The sequence below is a fragment of the Xyrauchen texanus genome, chromosome 14 (genome assembly GCF_025860055.1).
Source record: "Xyrauchen texanus isolate HMW12.3.18 chromosome 14, RBS_HiC_50CHRs, whole genome shotgun sequence".
NCBI lineage: Eukaryota > Metazoa > Chordata > Actinopteri > Cypriniformes > Catostomidae > Xyrauchen > Xyrauchen texanus.
The window spans coordinates 34,923,844-34,944,652 of NC_068289.1; the positions used below are offsets into that span (position 1 = coordinate 34,923,844).

Consider the following 20,809-nt stretch of genomic DNA (forward strand, 5'->3'; position numbering starts at 1 on the left):
GAATACAATTCACAACATTTATTAATTAAAGGGAGAGAGGACATGTTTGGAAAGATTTTACATTGTATGTCCTACAGAGGGCGCAAACTCCTTCTGTCAAACTTAACCAAGGATTTACAGCTGCAGGCCAGAGAACTCCAGAAGATTGAGGGGGCCTGCTAAATCTTTTCTGGAACGTTTGGGACTCATTCCCCTTTTTGGAGCTCAGCCGGCAGCTACTGTATCCTTCTCAACTTAACAGGCGTTTGCATTTTTGACTCAGGAAAACTTTAACTCCATTGTTTTTGATGGGGCAAGTTTATTTTGAGATAGGCCTCTTTTTAAATAGAAGGAGAAAATCTCTCTCTCTCTAATAAATATCTTTGAATATCTTGTTTATTTATTTAGTAAACATGTTTGATTTAAAAATTGTTCGTTGTGTCTGACCCCTAACCCCGTTAAAATGCACCGCCCGCAGTGCCTCCAGAGCTGTGGAGTGAAGGGGCTACTACAAGTGTACTAATTAGGAACATATTGCCACAGCCTACTGCCACTCCAACAGCCTGAAAAGCAAGGAAAAGGACTGCGTTGTATTTATAGAAAACCCAAAACTTTCCCTGATCTTTCAACTGATCTGCAGGATTGTATATGAACATTGCAGAAAGCTCGTTCATAAACAAAATAATCTCGTGCATGCGTTGGGCATCGACCCATTCGGTCCGGAGTTATCAATTCTTGGTCAATGAGTAGAACATTAACCGAAGAAGGTTGAACTTCTATAAGAGCACCGTTAGACGGATGAGTTTTCACTCTCTGTGGATGCACTGACTTGGGATCGTGTTCAGGAATCCACTGGGTGTTGAATTTCCCAAAACAGTGAAGGAGTAATTGAAGACATGGGAAAAATGAATGGTAATGAGGGCTGTTTTTAAACCCGAGCTTCTTAAATATGCTTTTATTTGACGATGTCGGCCTTGCACGTCCAAGTTTGCCTTCGTAACTGCGAGAAGTGCATTGTGTCTTGGATATTGGCGTTGACAACTCGCTGTGGAATTTATGCAGATTTATTTATTTATTTATGTATTATTTTTTTGCTGTGTAAAGTGCTAAATGTTTTACCATGGAAAGGTTTTAACAAAATGTGCGGGCCTTGAATAAATCTTTCACCCAGATATTACATAATTGAGGATTGCAATGACAAATAATGCAAAATATGCCTTGTAGAAATGTTTTTCCTGCAGGATAATCGATGATTTCTACAGGAATGTTAACTGCAACAGTGGCTAGCACGTGGGGGGAAAACAAGTTCCTGTGACTTTGCATGCAGTTGGATTGTGCATTCCTTAAAACAAGTCGAAATGTACCGCAGGATAATGCTAAAAATAAGGATGTTCAGTCATAACAGTTGTTTATAATAAAAAAAATTTGGGCTAATATCAGTATTTCCATCAATGCATCACTTAGTCACAACACAATCAGTTGTCTACAGTGTCCTTGCAAGTGATGTTTACATGCCAAATTTATTCTGTATCTTCTAAAATTCTAATATCTTCTGTATATTAATTATAAAAATTTTATTCAATTCACAAATTCTGTTATTTTATATTTCTTTCTTCTACTCTAGACAAAAAGGTTGACGTGGAGGTCCATGGAAAAAGGCAGAGCTCACCGGTGAGAGATATTTAACCCGACTCTACTTACTCAGCAATATCAGAGTTTGTTTTACACATGGTGAAATTGTTTAATCTTTAATTGCAAAGAAGGACACCTCCTGGTTAAACAAGAAATATAACTACTACATGAAATGTTAATAATTTAATTGTCAGATGCACAGATTAATGTTCAGTAACATGAAGCGTGAGGTTGTTTCATAACTTTATCTTTCATTTTCAATGTGACGTGCCTTATTATACTCAAATGCTTATTTATTTATCCTCAGAAATTATGTGGGACTAACTATCCAGTTAGCATTGCCTTCATTGTGGTCAATGAGTTCTGCGAGAGATTCTCTTACTATGGCATGAAAGGTAATCCAATGGAAGCCCATTTGAAAGCTTGTTACACTAACAAAAAGTACCATGGTAGTACCAGTGGATTCTTATTTACAAATGTATGTAAATACAGTACCATGGTTCATGAATTTGGAAATCATTAAACACCATGTTATACTGTATATCAATGTAATGTGAGATAAGCACATAATGTAGCAACAAAGTACCAAGGTATGTTCACAGTACTGTTTTGTAAGTACTTTGCCCTGTATGACTCAAAGTAACCAGTGAGATCTCAATTAAAATACATAACTGAAAGAAACATTTCTCATGGTGCATAACATTGATAATATGGTTTGATTTATTTTGTATATACAGTACATTTATTTGTATACAAATATATATATATATATATATATATATATATATATATATATATATATATATATATATATATATATACATGCATTTTATTAAGCTTAAGATGATTATTGTTGCAGTGCAGACATTTCAGTTGTTAAATATTAAATTGAGAATTTGTTGAGTATCAAATGAAAAGTTGTGTAATCTAATATCACATTATTAATAATGTATTATCATGCAAATTAAAGCGGTGCTCACACTGTACTTCATCCACTACCTGGGCTGGGACAAGAATCTGTCAACAGCTGTGTACCATGCTTTCTCAAGCCTTTGCTACTTTACTCCACTTTTGGGGGCCTTGATTGCAGACTCCTGGTTGGGGAAGTTCAGGTAAGTGATGTAGTATTTTTGCAGTTTGATTGTGTAATTACTGTATACTCAATAGATTAATACATTTATAGCTGCTGTTGAAGATAGCAGTAATAATCTATGCTTGTCTCCATTCACAGAACCATCATCTATCTGTCTGTAGTTTATGTGATTGGTCATGTGATCAAATCTGTTGGGGCCATTCCTGATGTGGGGGACAGTACCACGCATATGTAAGTTTCTTTTGACACCAGACAAGGTGAAGGATGCATCACTGTGATTGTACAGTTTATCTGTATGGTCACTGTGTTTGTGTATGTTTTGTGTGAGAGAGAAAGTATTGTAATTTTTTGGGATGTGCGGTGAAAACGAATTTTTTTTTTATTTCCTCATAGAGTTCTGTCAATTCTTGGTCTGATCCTTATAGCTTTTGGGACAGGAGGGATCAAACCGTGTGTCGCAGCTTTTGGTGGTGACCAGTTTGATGAGGAGCATGTAAGACATGACATCACAGTCTCTACAAAACAAATTACATTATATATCCAATTATATAGTTTGATGAATGCACATTTCTCTGTTGTGTTTAAAGAAAATGTTCTTTTCAATATTCGTTATTGAAAAATGGCTTGCCTTTTTGTATATAGCCAATAGTCTATAGAGTGCATCACAGCTGGGCAAAACAATGATTAGCTGCTTTTTATTACAACTTGGTTGCAGGTAGCATTCAAGAAATGTTCCGGGTTCAATACAAGTTAAGCTTAATCAATAGCATATGTGGCATAATGGTGATAACCACAGAAATTAATTTTGACTTGTACATTCTTTTCTTAAAAAATAAAATAAATCAAGATTACAGTGAGGCACTCATAATGGAAGTGAATGGGGCCAATTTTTGGAGACTGGTTAAAAGGCATAAATATGAAGCTTATCATTTTATATAAGCACTTATATTAATTCTTCTGTTAAAAACCATATGTTATTTGAGCTTGTAAAGTTGTTTAAATCTGCATTTTTACAGTCATTTTAGGGTTTGTTTAAATTAGATCGTCGTGGCAATGAAGTTGTAAAATTGGCTATAACTTTACACAGAAAAGTTTAGCGAGTGATTTTATCACACTAAAATAACATTTACACTCATTTTGAAACGTATACGAATTGGCCCCATTCACTTCCATTGTAAGTGCCTCACTGTAACCTAGATTTTTGCTTTTTTAAAGAAAAGGAGGGGCAAGTCTAAATACATTTTTGTAGTAATCAACAGTATGCCACAAATGCGTTTTATTGAGCTTAACTTGCATTGAACCCGAAATATTCCTTTAAGGGATGGTGCTTGTTCATTCTAGAGCAGTGTTTCCCAACAAGTGTGCCATGAAAGATTGTCAGGTGTGCCTTGGAAAATTATCAAATTCCACAAAATAATTAAATGCATGAAAAAATATATATATTTCAGGGACCAAACTCCTCACCTATCAGAGAAATTCGCCATTTTGAAACCATAATCGGTCACTTTTGTGATTGTGAAGAGCAATGATTAATGTGCAAAAGTGACACGTTATTCGCGTGAAGGGTCTTTCACGTGACTCGTGTTCAATGCAAGTGACTTTACACCAAAGTGTTTTTCACACACATGTTTTTGCTTCACCAATTATTATCTATGAGAGTACTAAGCAACAAGAAATATTTAAAAACTGTCCAAATTTGTTAAGGTACATTGAATGTCTCATAATTTCTTTTGATTAAATATTACCTTATCGTTTCCGAATATCAGAGACCCCAGTTATTGAACTAATTTAATTTCACCAAGAAATTCCTCATTCCTAAACATAAACAAGTCATTGAATTACTTTTTGCTATCAAAGCAACTGCAAGCTTTTTTTCTATCTTCCAAATACATGTTTTCAATGTTTATTGTGCACACCTCCCACTTTTATATGTGGCAAACTCGTAAAATCGCCCCTCTGTGACGCTTTCTGCAACTCTTGTCATGTGGAGAGCAATGCGGCACTTGGCGCTGACATTGAACGGAGCGTTGACGCATCGACTCAACTCATGTAATGAGTTGACGAAAGAACATTATTGAAACTCAAAATAATTTTCATTTGTCTATTATTGTGGTCTTTTCTTATAAAAGCCATGCTCAGCAGTTTAAACAGGCAACTGTAGGAAAATGTTTCTGTAGATCTGCTTTGTGTTTAAAATTCTTATACTGAAGTCAGTAGATTTGTAGCCTTGCAAGTTTTAATAAAGGAGAAAGTAAGGACGTTATTGAAATTCACTATTATAAAACTATTATTGTCTTCTTGGATGAAAAATAATGCTCAGACTGAAGGAAGACTATAGATCTGCTTTGTTCTTTCAATGCTTAAACACTATAAAGTCTCTTGGTAGATTTCGGTCATGAACGACTCAAAATGATTCACTGACTCACTCATAGCACATAAGACTCTCATTTGTCACCACCTAGTGACATTTATTAAACAGAAGCAAGCCTTGCCTAAATACTCTTTATTTTGCAGCTAATTCTGCACAACTGTAAACTTGAATAAACTTAATCACTAAGCTGGAATTGTTATAATCAGGTGAAATTCGATACACCTAGTTAAATATTTGCTCTTTGAGGTAAACATGGCAAATAAGTCAAAATCCTTGGGTTCTGGAGACAATAAAAGACACATGCTCATGATGAAACCTCTGACAGGCCTGCAGACCGAGGACTCGATTTGGCTGAAGTGGCCGGGGAAATTCAGCATCAACTGTCCAACCGATGATGGTGATGCTGACGAAAGTTGTTGCTGACTTGGAGGATCTTGCTGTAATCCGTCATTCGATTACAGCAATGGAAACAAAATTCTCTGAGTTGGTCACAAATGTGGCAGATGTTGAGAAATGGATCGATTATCTGGAGTTATCGGAAAGGGAATTATCCGCTAATCCGCTCATGACCAAACTAGACATGGAAGGCATTTTGGAAAAACTGGAAAATTTGGAAGATAGGTGCCGAAGGAACAACACACGGATTGTTGGAATTCCTGAACATGAAGAAGGCAGATATATGGTGAAATTCCTGGACAAGCTCTTCACGAGAGTGCTGCCATAAGCTGGAAATCGAGCAAGCTTACAGATTCCCGGCTCGCAGATCTGCTGAGGGAGACAGGCCCGATCCATTCTGGCAAAATTTCTGAGATCATCGTATAAAGATCTTGTGTTGCACCAGGCGAGGAGCAAAGGAAAGCTTTCTTGGAAGAATATTTTCTTGTTCCCGGACTTTGCATATTCGACAAGAGAGTAACGCAATAGGTTCAAGGAATGCAAGAAACTCTTGCATCAACGGAAGATCGCTTTTGCACTGATGTTTCTGGCCAAACAGAGAAAAGACATCAAGGACAGCCGCAAAGTATTTTATGCCCCAAACAAGCACTGTCCTTCATAGAAACAATGGGTGAGTAAACAATTGGGTGTTTCTCATGTGAGGTGGATTGACTCGCTGTGGATTGACTCGCTGTACATTGACTCGATTGTCTGAGGAAGCTGGGCGCCATTTTTGTTTCATTATGTGTTGCTTCCGCCTAGTGGCTGGAGTTAGTTTTGTGGAATAACACTTTTATTAAAGAAACTTTTACATTGACGGAAGATCGCATTTACACTGAAGTTCCCGGCCAGATTGAGAATGGACACTATGGATGACTGCAAAATATCCTCATGCCCCAACAAAGGATGTCTTTTATAAAGTTGATGGACTGAGTAAGTCATGGTGTATTTCTTTAATTTTTTTTATGCAGCCTCCAGTGAATTTGACTCTTGACCATCCGAGGAACCGGAACGCCTGTTTTGTTTCTTTTTATGTTGGTTCCGCCTAGCTGAATGACACTGCTTTGGGACAGTTGTGGATGAATCTGTTCGTTCTTTGTGCTTATGCCTCCTGTTGGCTTGGAGTATTTTGCGGGACATTGGAATCATTACGTCATCTGCTGCACTCATAAACAGTCGGCACACTGAACACTTGTTTGTCTGTCTGAGGAAACTGAAGGGCTTCATATCGGTTGGAATTTGTTTTGTGGAGGAACACCCCTTCGAGACAATTCTGTGAATGAATCAGCATGTTCTTTGTGTTTATTCTGCCCATTGATACAAAGTATTTTCTGTTATTTAATTTTGCCTCACAAATTTGTGAGGCAAAATTGAGCAATCCGATGGGAAAGTTGCCGTGGGGGCTCTCATAGGCATACATGGACCTTTTGAATTTAGAGAGATTGACACTGGTTGGCGCTGTCTTGCGTGGGGTTAATGCACACGTTTTTCTTTTTTCTGTTTGTTTGGTTCGGGGGGAGTTCGAGGTTTGATAGTTGCACTAATGGTGAATGTGGCCTGATAATCTTGTTTTTAACACATAATTAATTTTTTCTGTTATATCAAAATGTCAAATGTTAATATGGTTATCTTTCTCCACGTGGAATGTGAATGGGTTGGGGCACCCCATAAAAAAGGAAGGTTATTTATTTTCTTAAATGTAAGAAATATGATATAGTGTTTCTTAAAGAAACTCATCTTTCCTGTAAGGAAAAATATGGGGTGGACATGCTTTCTTTAGTGCTGGCTCAAGTAAGTGCAGGGGAGTCAGTATATTTATAAATAAACATCTACAATTCAAATATCTCAAACAGATTAAAGATAAATTAGGAAGAGTCATTATTGTTTTAGCAGAAATTCAGGGGCATATGTTGACTTTATATTGTTGCTAATATTTACGCACCTAGCACTGATGATCATAGGTTAGCCTATTTGGGATATTGGTGTGCCGTAGAATTTCTTAGTTGTAAAAAGTGTGCCGTGGCAGAAAATGTTTTGAGAAACACTGATCTAGAGAACATTCAATTGGGCAAACCTGGCATTTACTAAAAGTAATAGATTTTTTATTTCATGTTTTTTTTTAAAGGAAAAGTTTGACCAAAATAAATTTACTCACCCTAATGTCGTTCCTAACATGTTTACCTTTGTATCTCTTCTGTGGAACACAAAAGGTGAATTGTTTTAAGAATATCATATAAACATACAGTGTATTCCTTTTTTCACATTTTACATGTTACAGCCTTATGCTAAAATGCTTTAAATTATAAACAATTTTCCCCATATCAATCTACACTTCATTTTAAGCATTTTAGCATATGGCTGCAACATAACAAAATTTGAAAAAAAAAATTAATGGGGCTAAATACTTTCTGAACGCAATAACAAAAAAGAGCCATAAAAGTTTTATAAAAAATGGTCCACACATCTCTAGTTCATGAGAGAATAGTGAGGTCGAATCCTCTTTTCAATGTGATTTTTTTTTTTTTTTCGTTAAATCAAATAATCCAGTTCACATAATCTGTCTGAATGGTCTCTTTCAAAAATCAGACTGATCTGGTTCTCGAGTTAACAGCTCAGTGGAGGGAATGACTGGAAGATAATCAGTGAATAACCATTCCATTAAGACATTACCTTATCTAACTTCTCTTAATCCTTTCTTTTTTCAGACAGATGAGAGGAGAAAATTCTTCTCAATCTTTTATATGTCAATCAATGGTGGAAGTGTCCTGTCAACCCTTGTCACACCAGTACTAAGAGGTCAGTCTCAAGATAACCTTTTTTTTTCTTTGCTATTATGTGATAAAAGTATATGACAGTCATAAAATGTGATTATCATGTTCATGACAGAAACCTTAGATAATCACAACACACTGAAACTTCACAGGTGATGTGCAATGTTTTGGTGGAGACTGCTATGCCTTGGCTTTTGGAGTCCCTGCGGTTTTAATGGTCATTGCCCTAGGTGAGGGTCTTATTCTTTTTGATATTTCAGCTGCAAGGAAGAATGGCATTTGTGAAGAGTAAGCCACATGGTAATCCACATGGATTGTATTTGTGAAACCAACTTCACCAAGACTCTCATTTGGCATGTCTGTATATTTAGAATTTATTCTGAAATCCCAGCATGTTATTACAGAACATGCTTTGCAAATCCCCATTCACTGAACCGTGAACCCTGTATAGAGAGAGGAGGGATTTAGCTTTGGTCCACACACTGAATGGACTTTCAGGGCCATAAACACATATAGTGATTCTTTCTTTTGTGTTGGTTACTATTTAGCTCATCTAACAATACTAGATAAAAACGTTAATGGAAAAGTTTGCTCTAAATGGAATATTATGTCATCATTTAATTTTGTTCTAAACCGATATGTCTTTCATTTTTCCATGGAAAACAAAAGGCGATTTTAGGGAGAATGTTTCTCCAAGTCACCATCCACTTTTATTGCATTTTCTTTTTCCATACAATTAATGGTGACTGAGGCTGTCAATCCCTAACATTCTGCCTATCATCTCCTTTTGTGTTCTGTAATTGAAATAAAGACATACCAGTTCGGAACAACGTGTGTTAATGATTACAGGATTTTCATTTTTGGGTGAACTCTCCCTTTAAGGAAAGTTGTGAGGGTGGTACATTTGAAAACTGAGAAATACAATTTTTGCAAATACATTATGACTTCTATTAGCCTATATATATGATTATATATGCACTCTTAGAAACAGCATACTACTTCTACAGTACATCATTACTTGAAAAAGGGCCCCTTTATATACCTATCAGTAGACAAATTAGGCATGCAATTACTGTACATTAACAACTCTGCAACTGTTCATGTAGTGGTTTTTATTGCTGGAAATGGGATATATAAGAAGAGTCCTCCTGAGGGAAATGTCCTTGCTAGTGTTTGCAAATGTATTGGGGTAAGTATACTCTCAAAAGTTTATTTAATGTGTTACTGAAGTATATGGAGCATGGAATGAAGGCTAACAGAAGCATAGGCATTGAGGAGTCTTCCTCTCTATTTTATTAAAATATTTCAGTTTGCTATTCGCAACCGGTGGAGAACTTCCAAGAACAGCCCAAAACGGAGTCACTGGCTTGATTGGGCAGAGGAGAAGTACCCGGTATGAGTTTTTAAATTGCTAGCCTATGCATAACTATTTTGTTTATCTATCCACCAAATCTTCTCAGGTTTTAAAGCATGACTTTGATTTTTTTTAACAGAAGAGGCTCATCCAGGAAATTAAAATGGTGTTTAGGGTGCTGGTTCTCTACATTCCATTGCCCATGTTTTGGGCTCTCTTTGACCAACAGGTAAAAGGTTAATCCATTAAATTGTCAACTCATCCTCATGCCATCCTAGATGTGTATGACTTTCTTTCTTCTGCAGAACACAAACAAAGATTTTTAGAAAGTCCATACATATAGTGAATGGTGACCAAAATTTGAAGCTACAAAAAGCACATAAAGGCAGCATAATAGTAATCCATAAGACTCCAGTGTTTTTATCCATGTCTGAATCCATGAAGGAATCCAATCAGAGTTTTGGTTGAGAACAGACCAACATATAACTCCTTTTTCACAATAAATCTAACATCAGCAGTCTCCTTGGCAATCATGATTCGAGCTCGATTACACTTCCTAGCTTCATCTAGCGCTCTGCACATGTTTCAAGCTCTAGGAAGTGTAATTGAGCTTGAAATCATGATCGTGCCTAGTGACTGCAATGACAAGAGTCATAGTGAAATTGGAGTTGTATCCTGTATGTCTGTTTTCATCCAAGATTGATATGATTCCTTCAGAAGATATTGACTATACCACTGGAGTCATATGTATTACTTTTATGATGCCTTTATGTGCTTTTTGGAGCTCCATAGCAAGAACAGAAGGAGTGAAAATGTAAAAAACGTAGAAAACTGTTAAAAAACAGTTAATTTCGTTCTGATAAAAAAAAAAAATTATGACACAAAAGTCTAAATGGTTTATTACAGTAAATTTTCATAATTTCACCTCTTCCTGTTTCCCAAAAATAAGGCTTATCTCGTTTTTGGTTGAACATGATTTGATTCTGAATTAACTGCTCCATCACACATTTCTTTGCCTTAATGAATGCTGTGGATGTAGCCTTCTGTGACATGCTGAAGACCTTAAAGACAACTATAAATTATCACTATGTATACATGCATGGATAATCCAGATACAAGGAAAAATATTGAGGTAAAAAGTATTTTTCTCTGTTGCTTCCAAGTCTTCACTGAATTATTGTTCGATGATGCATTGACACAGATTTGTTGCCACCAAGTTTTGAGCGAAATTCAGATCTGTAATTAAAACAATAATTACAATTAAATTATTAAATAATTATTACATGTTTAAAATTAAATAAATTCTGCCCACCCCCAAGCAGTGTGTGCATACATGCAGGAGAGAGAGATTTAGCTATTAATGTTATAGATTTTAGATGGCTAGATATATTTTTGATTTAATATTAAGAATAAATTTATTGAAAATACTTTATTTTATATAGGCTTATGGATACTTTGCTTGTTATGATTTATATGCTAATAAAAAAAAAAAAACAGAATTGCTTATTATACCTTACTTTGGTTGAGGCAAGTCCCTTATTTTGAGCTTGTTTTTTCAGGCCAGGTCCCTTTTTTTCTTGAGAGATCACCCACCCTTAGCACAGAGTACTGTTTTATAAAAAAAAAATCATAATTAAAAGTACTGTAATTGATTTGTTTTTCATGAAAAGGTATGCAAAACATGTTCCTACTCCCTTAAAGATATCACTGAAATAAGTGCCATGAGGCTGTCTCTGACGCTTTCTGCCTGTCAATCATTTTGCTCGTTCTCATAGTGTTGTTGTTGCAGTGAATTATTGAGGCTTAATGACTTATAAATGATTATTAATGAAATTCTGATTTATAATTTGTCAGTTGAGGGTGCTATTTCACTGCTGTTGTGTTTGACAACTGTGGGAAAATTCTTAGTGTTTGTTTCAAAGGTATCAGTATGGTGTTTTGGAAGAGGGGGTGTGGCTAAATCAACGGCTCAGTCTAGTGAAAGTTAGAACAGCTAAAATCAATTACAGCACCTTTCTGTAATTTCTTTCTAACCGGTTACCAATCGGAAAGGAGGCAGCAAAACGCTCGAACCGGATCAAAAAAATACTGTTTCTGCTCAGAACGAACCAAAAAACATTTCTCTTTTAGTCCCTGGTTCAAAGTTTTGGCCACAATTCACTTGCAATGCTTGGACCTACAGAGCTGAGATATTCTTTCAAAAGTCATACACATCTGGTACAGCATGAGGGTGAGTAAATGATGAGAGAATCTTTTATTTTTGGGTGAACTATTACTTGCAGTGGATTCCAACCCTTTTCCGGAAGGCCCCTCAACACTACACATTTTGGATATCTCCCTAATCAAACACACCTGATTCAACTCATTAGTAGAGGTTACACAGCCTGAATTGGGTGTGTCAGATAAGGGAGATATACAAAATGTGCAGTATTTTGGGGCCTCCAGGAGCAGGGTTGGGAACCACTTCTTTAAGTGTTTTTCCAGTATTTCACTTAAAGGAATATTCCGGGTTCAATACAAATTAAGCTCAATCAACAGTATTTGTGGCAAAATATTTATTACCACAAAAATGTATTTGGACTTGTCCCTCCTTTACTTTAGGCACTTTCAATGGAGGTTAATGGGGGCACATTTTTGAACGTTAAAATACTCTCTGTTTCAAAAGTATAGCCACAAGACAAATGCATGTTAACATGATTTGAGTGTGATAAAATCCCCTAATAACCTTTTCTGTGTAAAATTATAGCCAATTTTACAACTGCGTTGCCATGACAATGTAATGTCATCAAACCCTAAATCCCTAAAACGATTGTAATAATGATGATTTAAACAACTTTACTGCTCAAATAATACATGAGTTTTAACAGAAGAATGAATACAAGTGCTTTTATAAAATTATAAGCTTCACATTTCTGTGTTTAAACCCTCCAAAAATGTACCTCATTCACTTCCATTATGAGTGCCTCACTCTAACCTTGATATTTGCTTTTTTTTACCTTAACTTGTATTGAACCTGGAATATTCCTTTAAGAGCTTTCATTGTAACAGCTTGATGTTTTAATTTAATGTTCATATCATACATTTTTAACTAACATTATAATTGTATTCTTACCAGCTGGTATTGCAAAATAAAAACACAGTAATAACATTAAATGAAAATGTTTATTTTTTTTGCTGGATCAAATTTGTTTTGAGGTGGAGCCTGTGAAAATGTTGGCAAGTCAAGTAAAAATCTGAACTACTCACCCAAGTGGGCCAGCAGAAAGAAAAAAAAGAAAATCCTTAATGCTGAAATTGTGTAATTTTCATTTTTTTATGCCAGGGGTCCCGCTGGACTCTCCAAGCCACTCGGATGAACATGAATTTCGTAAGTCCTTTCCTTTGGGACTTCCTAATAATATGTTATCACTTATCTGTATTTGGAATCAGATTTAAGGTGTGCTGACCTAAGATTACGATGTGCTGATGAGAAAGCAATCGTCACATTTCATTATATTATTTTGTGTTTTTGAGTAATTAAGCAATGCATCAAGTTGAGTGATAAGATAACATGGTGGTAACTGATGTCTTTGAAATGACCTGATCATTTTATATGATCACAATATCAAGACCTTGACATCCCCACTGTTGAATCCAAAGGTTATACATTTCTGAACACTCCCTTCTTTTCCAACAGAAATTAATTAAAGTGCTGGAAGTTGAGCTAAATATCAGAATAACAAATTAATCATTTGTTTTATAGGGCGGAGCCTTTGTACTAAAGCCTGATCAAATGCAGGTAAGACAGATTGACAATGAAATATACCCATAGTCTACAGCAGTTTCCCAGTGGGGTGGGGTTTGAGAACCGCTAGGGGCTTATGATATTATTTTTATTTGTCATTTTTCATTCAGTCATTTAATTATTTTATTATATTAATGTATAGAATGCATCTAGATATACAGTGTTGTTGCATTTTTTTTTTATTGTGTAAAATTAAAACAATTATAATAGCACTTTACTCTAAATATGTGTACAAAATGAAATAATTAAAAAGTATTATTCATTATGTTTATTTTAAGGTTAGAACATTACTTGAAATTTCAGGAAGCACTTAAAAAAGGGATAGTTCTTCAAAAAAATTAAATTCTTACATCTTTTACTCTACCTAATTTTGTTTCAAACCCTTCCAAATTGTCTGTCTTCCGGAGAACACAAAAGGAGATTGGAGGCAGACTGTTAGCCTCAGTCACCATTCACTTCTGTTTTATAGAAAAACTATGCAATGAAAGTGAATGGTCAGTCCCTAACATTCTACTAAACATCTCCTTTTGTGTTCCATCAAGAGGATGAGTAAATGACAACAGAATTTGTTAGTCAGGACAAATAAGTAAATGCATTATGTTATAAGAGTTCTGCTGACTAAACATTTATTTTTACTATTACATCTCCAAACCCTGCACAAAGCCCGTTTATGACAGATATTGTAAAGACGTTAGTCATTATCAAAAAAACCTAAGCAACAAAATTTTATTTTTATCGCCTTCATAAACAATGCCTCACATAATGTTCTGCAGATAGCTTAATGGTTATAGTGCCATTCAGTGGCTGTATTTTTCTTTGTTGTTAAGATGCTGAATGCTTTGCTGATTCTGGTGTTTATTCCAATCTTCGACATGGGAATATACCCACTGATAGGCCTGTGTCGGATCAAGCTCACGTGAGTGCTGCAATAATACACAATCATGTGAACTCAGTAAGCGCTGGAAATTCCTTGCCCCATTAATTTTTAACAAAGGGACAAGTCAAAATTATTGTCTGTGCATTGCCACAGGTGCTGTCGATAGAGCTTAACTTGTTTTAAACCCAGAACATTCCTTGAAATTGTTGACTAAACTGCAGTACACACAAGGTTCAGACTTCTGTTCTGTCATTATGTGCTTCATATGATGGATTGTTTTATTAATGGGCAACAAAATAAATAAACCACTGACTTTCTCTTGGTTATTTTCAGTCCACTAAGAAAGATGACAGCAGGCATGATCATTGCTGCAATTGCCTTCTGTGCTGCAACTGTAGTAGAACTCAACGTCATTGTATGTATATTTACAAAAAAAAAATGAAAAAATGCACCAAAATGCAAATAACGTAAATTTTTAGAACCATTAGCAGAATGTTAACTCAAAATGGCATTTCATCTCCTTGCACAGAAAACTGTTGTGGACCCCCCTCCTGCCAAACAAAGCCTCATTCAGGTTTACAATCTTATGGATTCAGAAGTCACGGTGCAATTTTCTGATCACAATGTCTTCTCAGGACCAGTCAATTCATATGAGGTAAAGTGAATGTAGGTGAATTAAGAAAAGCACAACTGCTTATGTTTTCTTTCTGAAATGTGTTTTTGAACACGGAAATATATTTTTAATGGAAAATGTGTAAATAAGGAAAAAGTTGGCCAAAATTGCCTCAAAACTTGCAAATGCAATGAATATTGAACAAAAAAATAAAATGTGTACCTTTTATTGTTATGGTTTACTTCCACATTGCATCTTTGTTAAATGTTGAATATTATTCAGACTAAAAAAAATGTATACAGTAATAGATATGTTGCAAATAGTAAACTTGGATATGATCTAATCATACAAATATACAGTATATGAAAATGCAAATATGTATTACCATACTTTTACATATCTTGGGTCAGTACTTCTCAATACTGTTTTATACTGTAGATTATTCAGATTGTTAGTATTAATAAATGTAACTATTGAACATTGGTGTAATTTATCATATTGCTGTTTTATAAAAGCAATAAGCCACTCAAGTCAGTGACTAATTGTGATTTTACCACAAAAACCCTTAATCTTAATGTTATTATTTACTTCTACATCACGTCATATCATATCAGTCAGAGTGATAAAATGTCTGGAGTAATAAACAAAGCAATAGATATGCTGTGGTAGTAAACTTAGATATGTAAATTATCTAATCATAAAAATATTATTTATGGAAGCAAAAATATAAACTACTAGACTATTACATTTCTACATTTCTGCTTTGTGCCCTGCTTGAGAATGTTCCTTAAAAGGTTAGTTCACCCAAAAAGGAAAATTACCTCATAATTTACTCAGCCTTATGCCATCTAAGATGTGTAATCTCTGTAGGTCTATATTGAATGGTGATCAAGCCTTTGAAGCTCCAAAATGCAGATGAAGTCAGCATAAACATAATCCGTCAGACTCCAGTGGTTTCATCCATGTCTTCTGAAGCAATTCAGTTGGTTTTGAGTGAGAACAGACCAAAATATTACTCCTTTTCACTGTACATCTTAGCAGTCTCCTTTTCGATCACGAGTTCAAGCTTAATTAAACTGCCTAGCACCATCTAGTGCTCTGCTCATGCTTTAAACACTATGAAGTGTAATTAAGCTTGAAATCATGATCGTGCTTAGAGGCTGCGATGGCAAGATGTACAGTGAAAAATGTTTTCACCCAAAACCAACTGAATCGCTTCAGAAGTGATGTATTAAAAAATTGGAGTTGAATGGATTACTTTTATGCTGACTTTATCTCCTTTTGGAGCTTCAAAGGTTTGATCACCATTCACTTGCATTGTATGGACCTTAACTAAAATCTTAATTTGTGTTCAGCAAAAGAAAGAAAATCATACATATCATAGATGGTAAGAGTAAATGATGAGAGAATATTCATTTTTGGGTGAACTATCTTAAGTGACTTTTTGCTATATTTTCATATTTGTACTGTTTCATCTATAATTCCATAGAAAATACACAGTGGAACATCGGCTGTTTGGTTTTGACTTGGGTTAGTCAAAAATAAATAAATAATAAAACTACTGTTTTCATCTTACAGGATCCTTTGGAATACACCAGTCTTACACTTTCTGGTATTTCCCAGCTGCACACAGTTACTGTCAGTCACAATGGGGCACAACATCAGTGTCAGCTCAACTTTACAGAACAGACGGCATACAGCCTCATCCTGCACAATCAAACTGATGGCATTGCATGCAAACTGGTGAGTTCAAACAGTGCTGCTTTTATCAGGTATGACAAGGATCTGGGTCAGATAAAGAGATTTTATCAGCAAACAGTTCATAATATGTTTAATATTATAATATGTATGTTTGACAGAGTTGCAAATATACATTATTTACATCTTCATTGTTAAAAAACAAAAACAGGTGGAAGATCACATCACCAAATCTGAAACCGGGGCTGCATATCTAAGGTAAAAGGCTGCTTTAATACTGGCGAAAACATTTGTTTTATATTGTGCGTTACTGTTTAACAGCTTTGTTACATTTTAATTATTTGCTGCAGTTATCAATACATTCAAGCTAACCTTTGACAGAACAACTGGGACAGTTTTTCAGTACTCTTTTGTCTAAGAATATTTGTCTATTGTAGGTTTATCAATACCCGCACAGAGAGTATCAACATAACAGTGGGCACTAATGAATTTTATGTGCCTGCTCATTATGAGATTTCACACAATATCAGCATACAACGGGGAGAGTGAGTATTTTAAGCCTACATCTAATTCATACACATATATGGCTTATACATACTCTTCAAAGATCACTGCGCATTGATTTTTTTTATATAGATACAATGGAGTTAAATGCATATCTGACTCCAAAGAATATCACATTGATCTGGGGCTTCTTGATTTCGGTGCCTTCTACACAGTCATACTCAAAGGGGTGAGTGATTGAGTTCAGTTTCTGGTTAATGTTTTCCTGTATCTTTTACTGTACAGCAAAGTTTACTGTGTACTTTATAAGGGCTGAAAGCAATGAGACCTTGGCCGAAGATTTTACAAGCTAAACAATGAGATTTAACTATTGCGAAATATGCATTCAGTTTTACACCCTCAATTTATCGATGTGGACATTTATGGTACTCGAATTTAAATGTGAGGTCTGCAAACATCGCCAGATTAATCTTAAACTTTAATTTTCAAGTAATTTTGAGAAAATGTCTGACATTATTTGTATGCAGAGGCAGATTGGAGTTTTTGTTGTTATCTAACACAATAAAATTCATTTCATTTTAATGTGTGGCTTATTTTTTGGCCACTGTATGTGCTTATCTGGTTGAACAAAAACTGACAGAGATATGTTCATTTTCCAAAGGGTAGAGATGATCTTACTTTTAAAAAGATGGAGGATATCCAAGCCAACAATATTCACATTGCCTGGCAGATTCCACAGTATGTTTTCCTTACTGCAGGAGAAGTCATGTTCTCCATCACTGGTTTGGAGTTCTCCTACTCACAGGCAAGTCAATCAAATGCCTTACTTTACTGTTCATATATTGTGCACATATATTGTAAATTGTAATGCTTTTGTTTGTAGGCACCAGCAAGCATGAAATCTGTCCTTCAGGCTGGATGGCTTATGACGGTGGCATTTGGAAATGTCATTGTATTGATTGTGGCAGAGGGGGCCGGAATGGAACAGGTAAACTATGGGCATTCTTCTAAACACACACATAGTTTTGCACTGTATATAGGATTTCCCAAAAGTTCCTGGAAATGTTGGGGAATGTTACATTTTTTATTTCCGGTCATGAAAAATGATGGAAATGAATACACTTTTTCGTTGTACGATTTTATTATAAGATACATTTCTAGCAGATTAAATATTTCAGAGCTCTCTGGATTTAAGAGTGGCTTTGAAAGTGGCTCATCCAATCAGAATTCAGAGTCAGAATCACTTTCACTCTTATTTTCAAAGTCCTTGGCAATTTCTGTAATATTTACAAGTTCTCTGTCTATCTTGGTAATATATACAAAAAAAGAAAAGATGTTTTGAGTTACAATTACAGATACATTAAACTTAACCTTATACAATTTATTTGACTAGGTTTCTAGTTAGTAGAGTATAATCATAGAAATGTAACTTTTAGACATTTCTGTAACGAGTATAAAGTTTTCTAGTATTTCTATTTCAGATCTAAAATATGTCATAGCCTACAAATTGCTCTTTGTGAATTAATTCTTTCTAAAAATCATTTTTAAAACTTCTTACCTAGTAATCACAAACAACTGGAAAAGTAATGGATAAATCTTAAATACATAGTGAATTGATGCAATGCGTCATTAAATCATTATATAAATGTTTAAAAATCTATTTAAATACATAGTGATTTAATTAAATGTATCATTTAATAAATTATCAAATATTTAAATGATTAAATACATAGTGAATTAGTTAAATACATCATTAAATCGGTACATAAATCTCCCATGTATTTCATTTCAGCACTAGCTTTGAATCAATTTCATTTAAAAAATAGCTTTCTGCCTCCGTTTTCATTTAAGAGCATGCTGTAGGATCTTTTTTATTTAAGAAAGAGACATGCCAATCAAATTAAGTGGGTGTTATCAGCACTCCTTTTAAATTTTCTCATTTGCTCAGAATGTCAGCAGTCCAAAGTAATTGAAAGTGCAAAACATGCAAAGTTTGATGAAGAGTGAAGAAGAAACAGAGACAGAAGCTGTCATCAACATTTTGGTTAGCATCTTCAACTGCAAGCGTCAACAAGAAATCTCTGAGTGTACCAAGCCCAGCCATAGTTGCGATGTGAAAATAGCGTGCATAAACTAAACAGAAATTCCAAAGAAATCGATTTTGTAAGGTGACACCCGCTGTCGTTGAGTTACGTGCCGATAACCGTGACCCCAAACATGAAAATGAAAAGATACAAATACAGTAGGTTAATGTAAAATTAACCCTAAAATGAAAATAGAAAAAATTATGATAAAATGAAATACAAGAGATATTTATTGATTGATTTATTTAATGATTTAATCATTAATTGAATATAATTTCATTATATATGTAATGATTTATTTACATTTTTACTTATTTAATTTAGCATGTAATTAATTCAATATGTATTTAATTATTTATTTTAATATTTATTTAATTATTTAATTTTGAGTCGTTTGGCCCTCCATATCTGCCATGATATGATTAGATTCCTATTATGTTGTAATCCACAGTGGGTGGAGTTCCTCCTTTTTGCTAGTCTTTTGCTGGCAGTCAGCATCATCTTCTCCATCATGGCCTATTTCTACACCTACGTTGATCCAGACCAGCTGGACAAGATTTTCAAAGAGGACGCAGATGATGGGAATGTTGATAGTTACAAGAGTAAGAAAAAAGAGACAGTTTACATGACAGACAAGCCAAAGAGCACCAAGATGTAGCCGATAATACTTTGTTTCCTTATTAACTATCTACATTCATTAATTGCGAATAAGCTAATCTTTTTTCACAGCAAACTGTTAGCTGGACCACAGTTACGTTATTTTGTCATTCCAGGGCCTTTATGTGGTCTTTCGCTAAGCTCTGCTGTTCAGGAATCGTATTCCAGCTGAATCAAGAAAAATATACTGTGCTGAGAGAGTTATGCTTTTACTTTACATGGCGCTGTACATGAATAAATATATTTTAAAATGTTATGAACTTTATATATAAACATGTAAATAATATACACTACCAATGTCTAAAATTAATGGTACGAAAATGACATTTGCACAATTTAAAGCTCTCATTTGTACATAATTTTTTGTCATTTGTCAATTTACATCATTTTTGTTGTTATGACCTTTGAGATGATATTGTTCTTGATTAACTCTTGTCTAACATTGCTGACACATTAATTATCAATGTTTAAAGATGCTCTCATTAATTTTTTCCTCATTAAATAAAGTTTAAGCCCCAAAGGAATGAATATATGTTTAAAATTGTGTACGCTCACATGAGATGAAGATCCCAGGTATATCAGTAGCATAATAATAACTGTTATATTTTCAACCTCATTGGGGACTAGTCATAACCTGTCTATTAAACTTGGTAACCCCCAATTATTTGACAAACTTTGCTTTTGCATGATGCTGCACTCAATACTGCTAGGTATCAATATTTGTCCAAAATAACCATAGTGTCTTTAGAAAATCATCAAACCCCTTTGTAATAGTAATTTTTTGTGTTATAGCCCGAAATCATAAAATGTTTGTAAAAATATATATATTAAAAAAAGGCAACAGTTCAAAAATGTATAAAAGATGAAAATCTAGAATAACAGGGTTTGAAATGTGATCATACCTCTGGATTTAATACTTCGTAGAGTTACCTTTTACTTTAAGGACAGCCATCAGTC

The 20,809-nt window shown here is 34.7% G+C and overlaps 1 protein-coding gene across 1 annotated transcript; it reads left to right on the plus strand.

Moving 5' to 3' along the window:
* The first annotated feature begins 529 nt into the window (after positions 1-529).
* On the plus strand, positions 530-20,705 carry slc15a2 (solute carrier family 15 member 2). Its single transcript, XM_052142934.1, has 24 exons — positions 530-891; positions 1,604-1,650; positions 1,919-2,006; positions 2,582-2,723; positions 2,843-2,935; positions 3,098-3,197; positions 8,216-8,306; positions 8,434-8,511; positions 9,388-9,470; positions 9,591-9,674; positions 9,775-9,864; positions 12,958-13,002; positions 13,378-13,413; positions 14,247-14,335; positions 14,630-14,711; positions 14,826-14,951; positions 16,488-16,652; positions 16,819-16,865; positions 17,045-17,152; positions 17,244-17,340; positions 17,773-17,916; positions 17,995-18,099; positions 19,647-19,797; positions 19,969-20,705. Exons 1-24 carry the CDS (start codon positions 876-878, stop codon positions 20,022-20,024), a joined length of 2,163 nt encoding a protein of 720 aa, XP_051998894.1. The 5' UTR covers positions 530-875; the 3' UTR covers positions 20,025-20,705.
* Positions 20,706-20,809: the final 104 nt, after the last annotated feature.

Excerpts from the sequence above, each read along its gene's own strand:
- slc15a2 (XM_052142934.1), top strand. Across the intron at positions 13,003-13,377 it reads CTCGGATGAACATGAATTTC|GGCGGAGCCTTTGTACTAAA; the intron begins GTAAGTCCTTTC and ends TTTGTTTTATAG. Across the intron at positions 19,798-19,968 it reads GAATGTTGATAGTTACAAGA|GGCCTTTATGTGGTCTTTCG; the intron begins GTAAGAAAAAAG and ends TTGTCATTCCAG.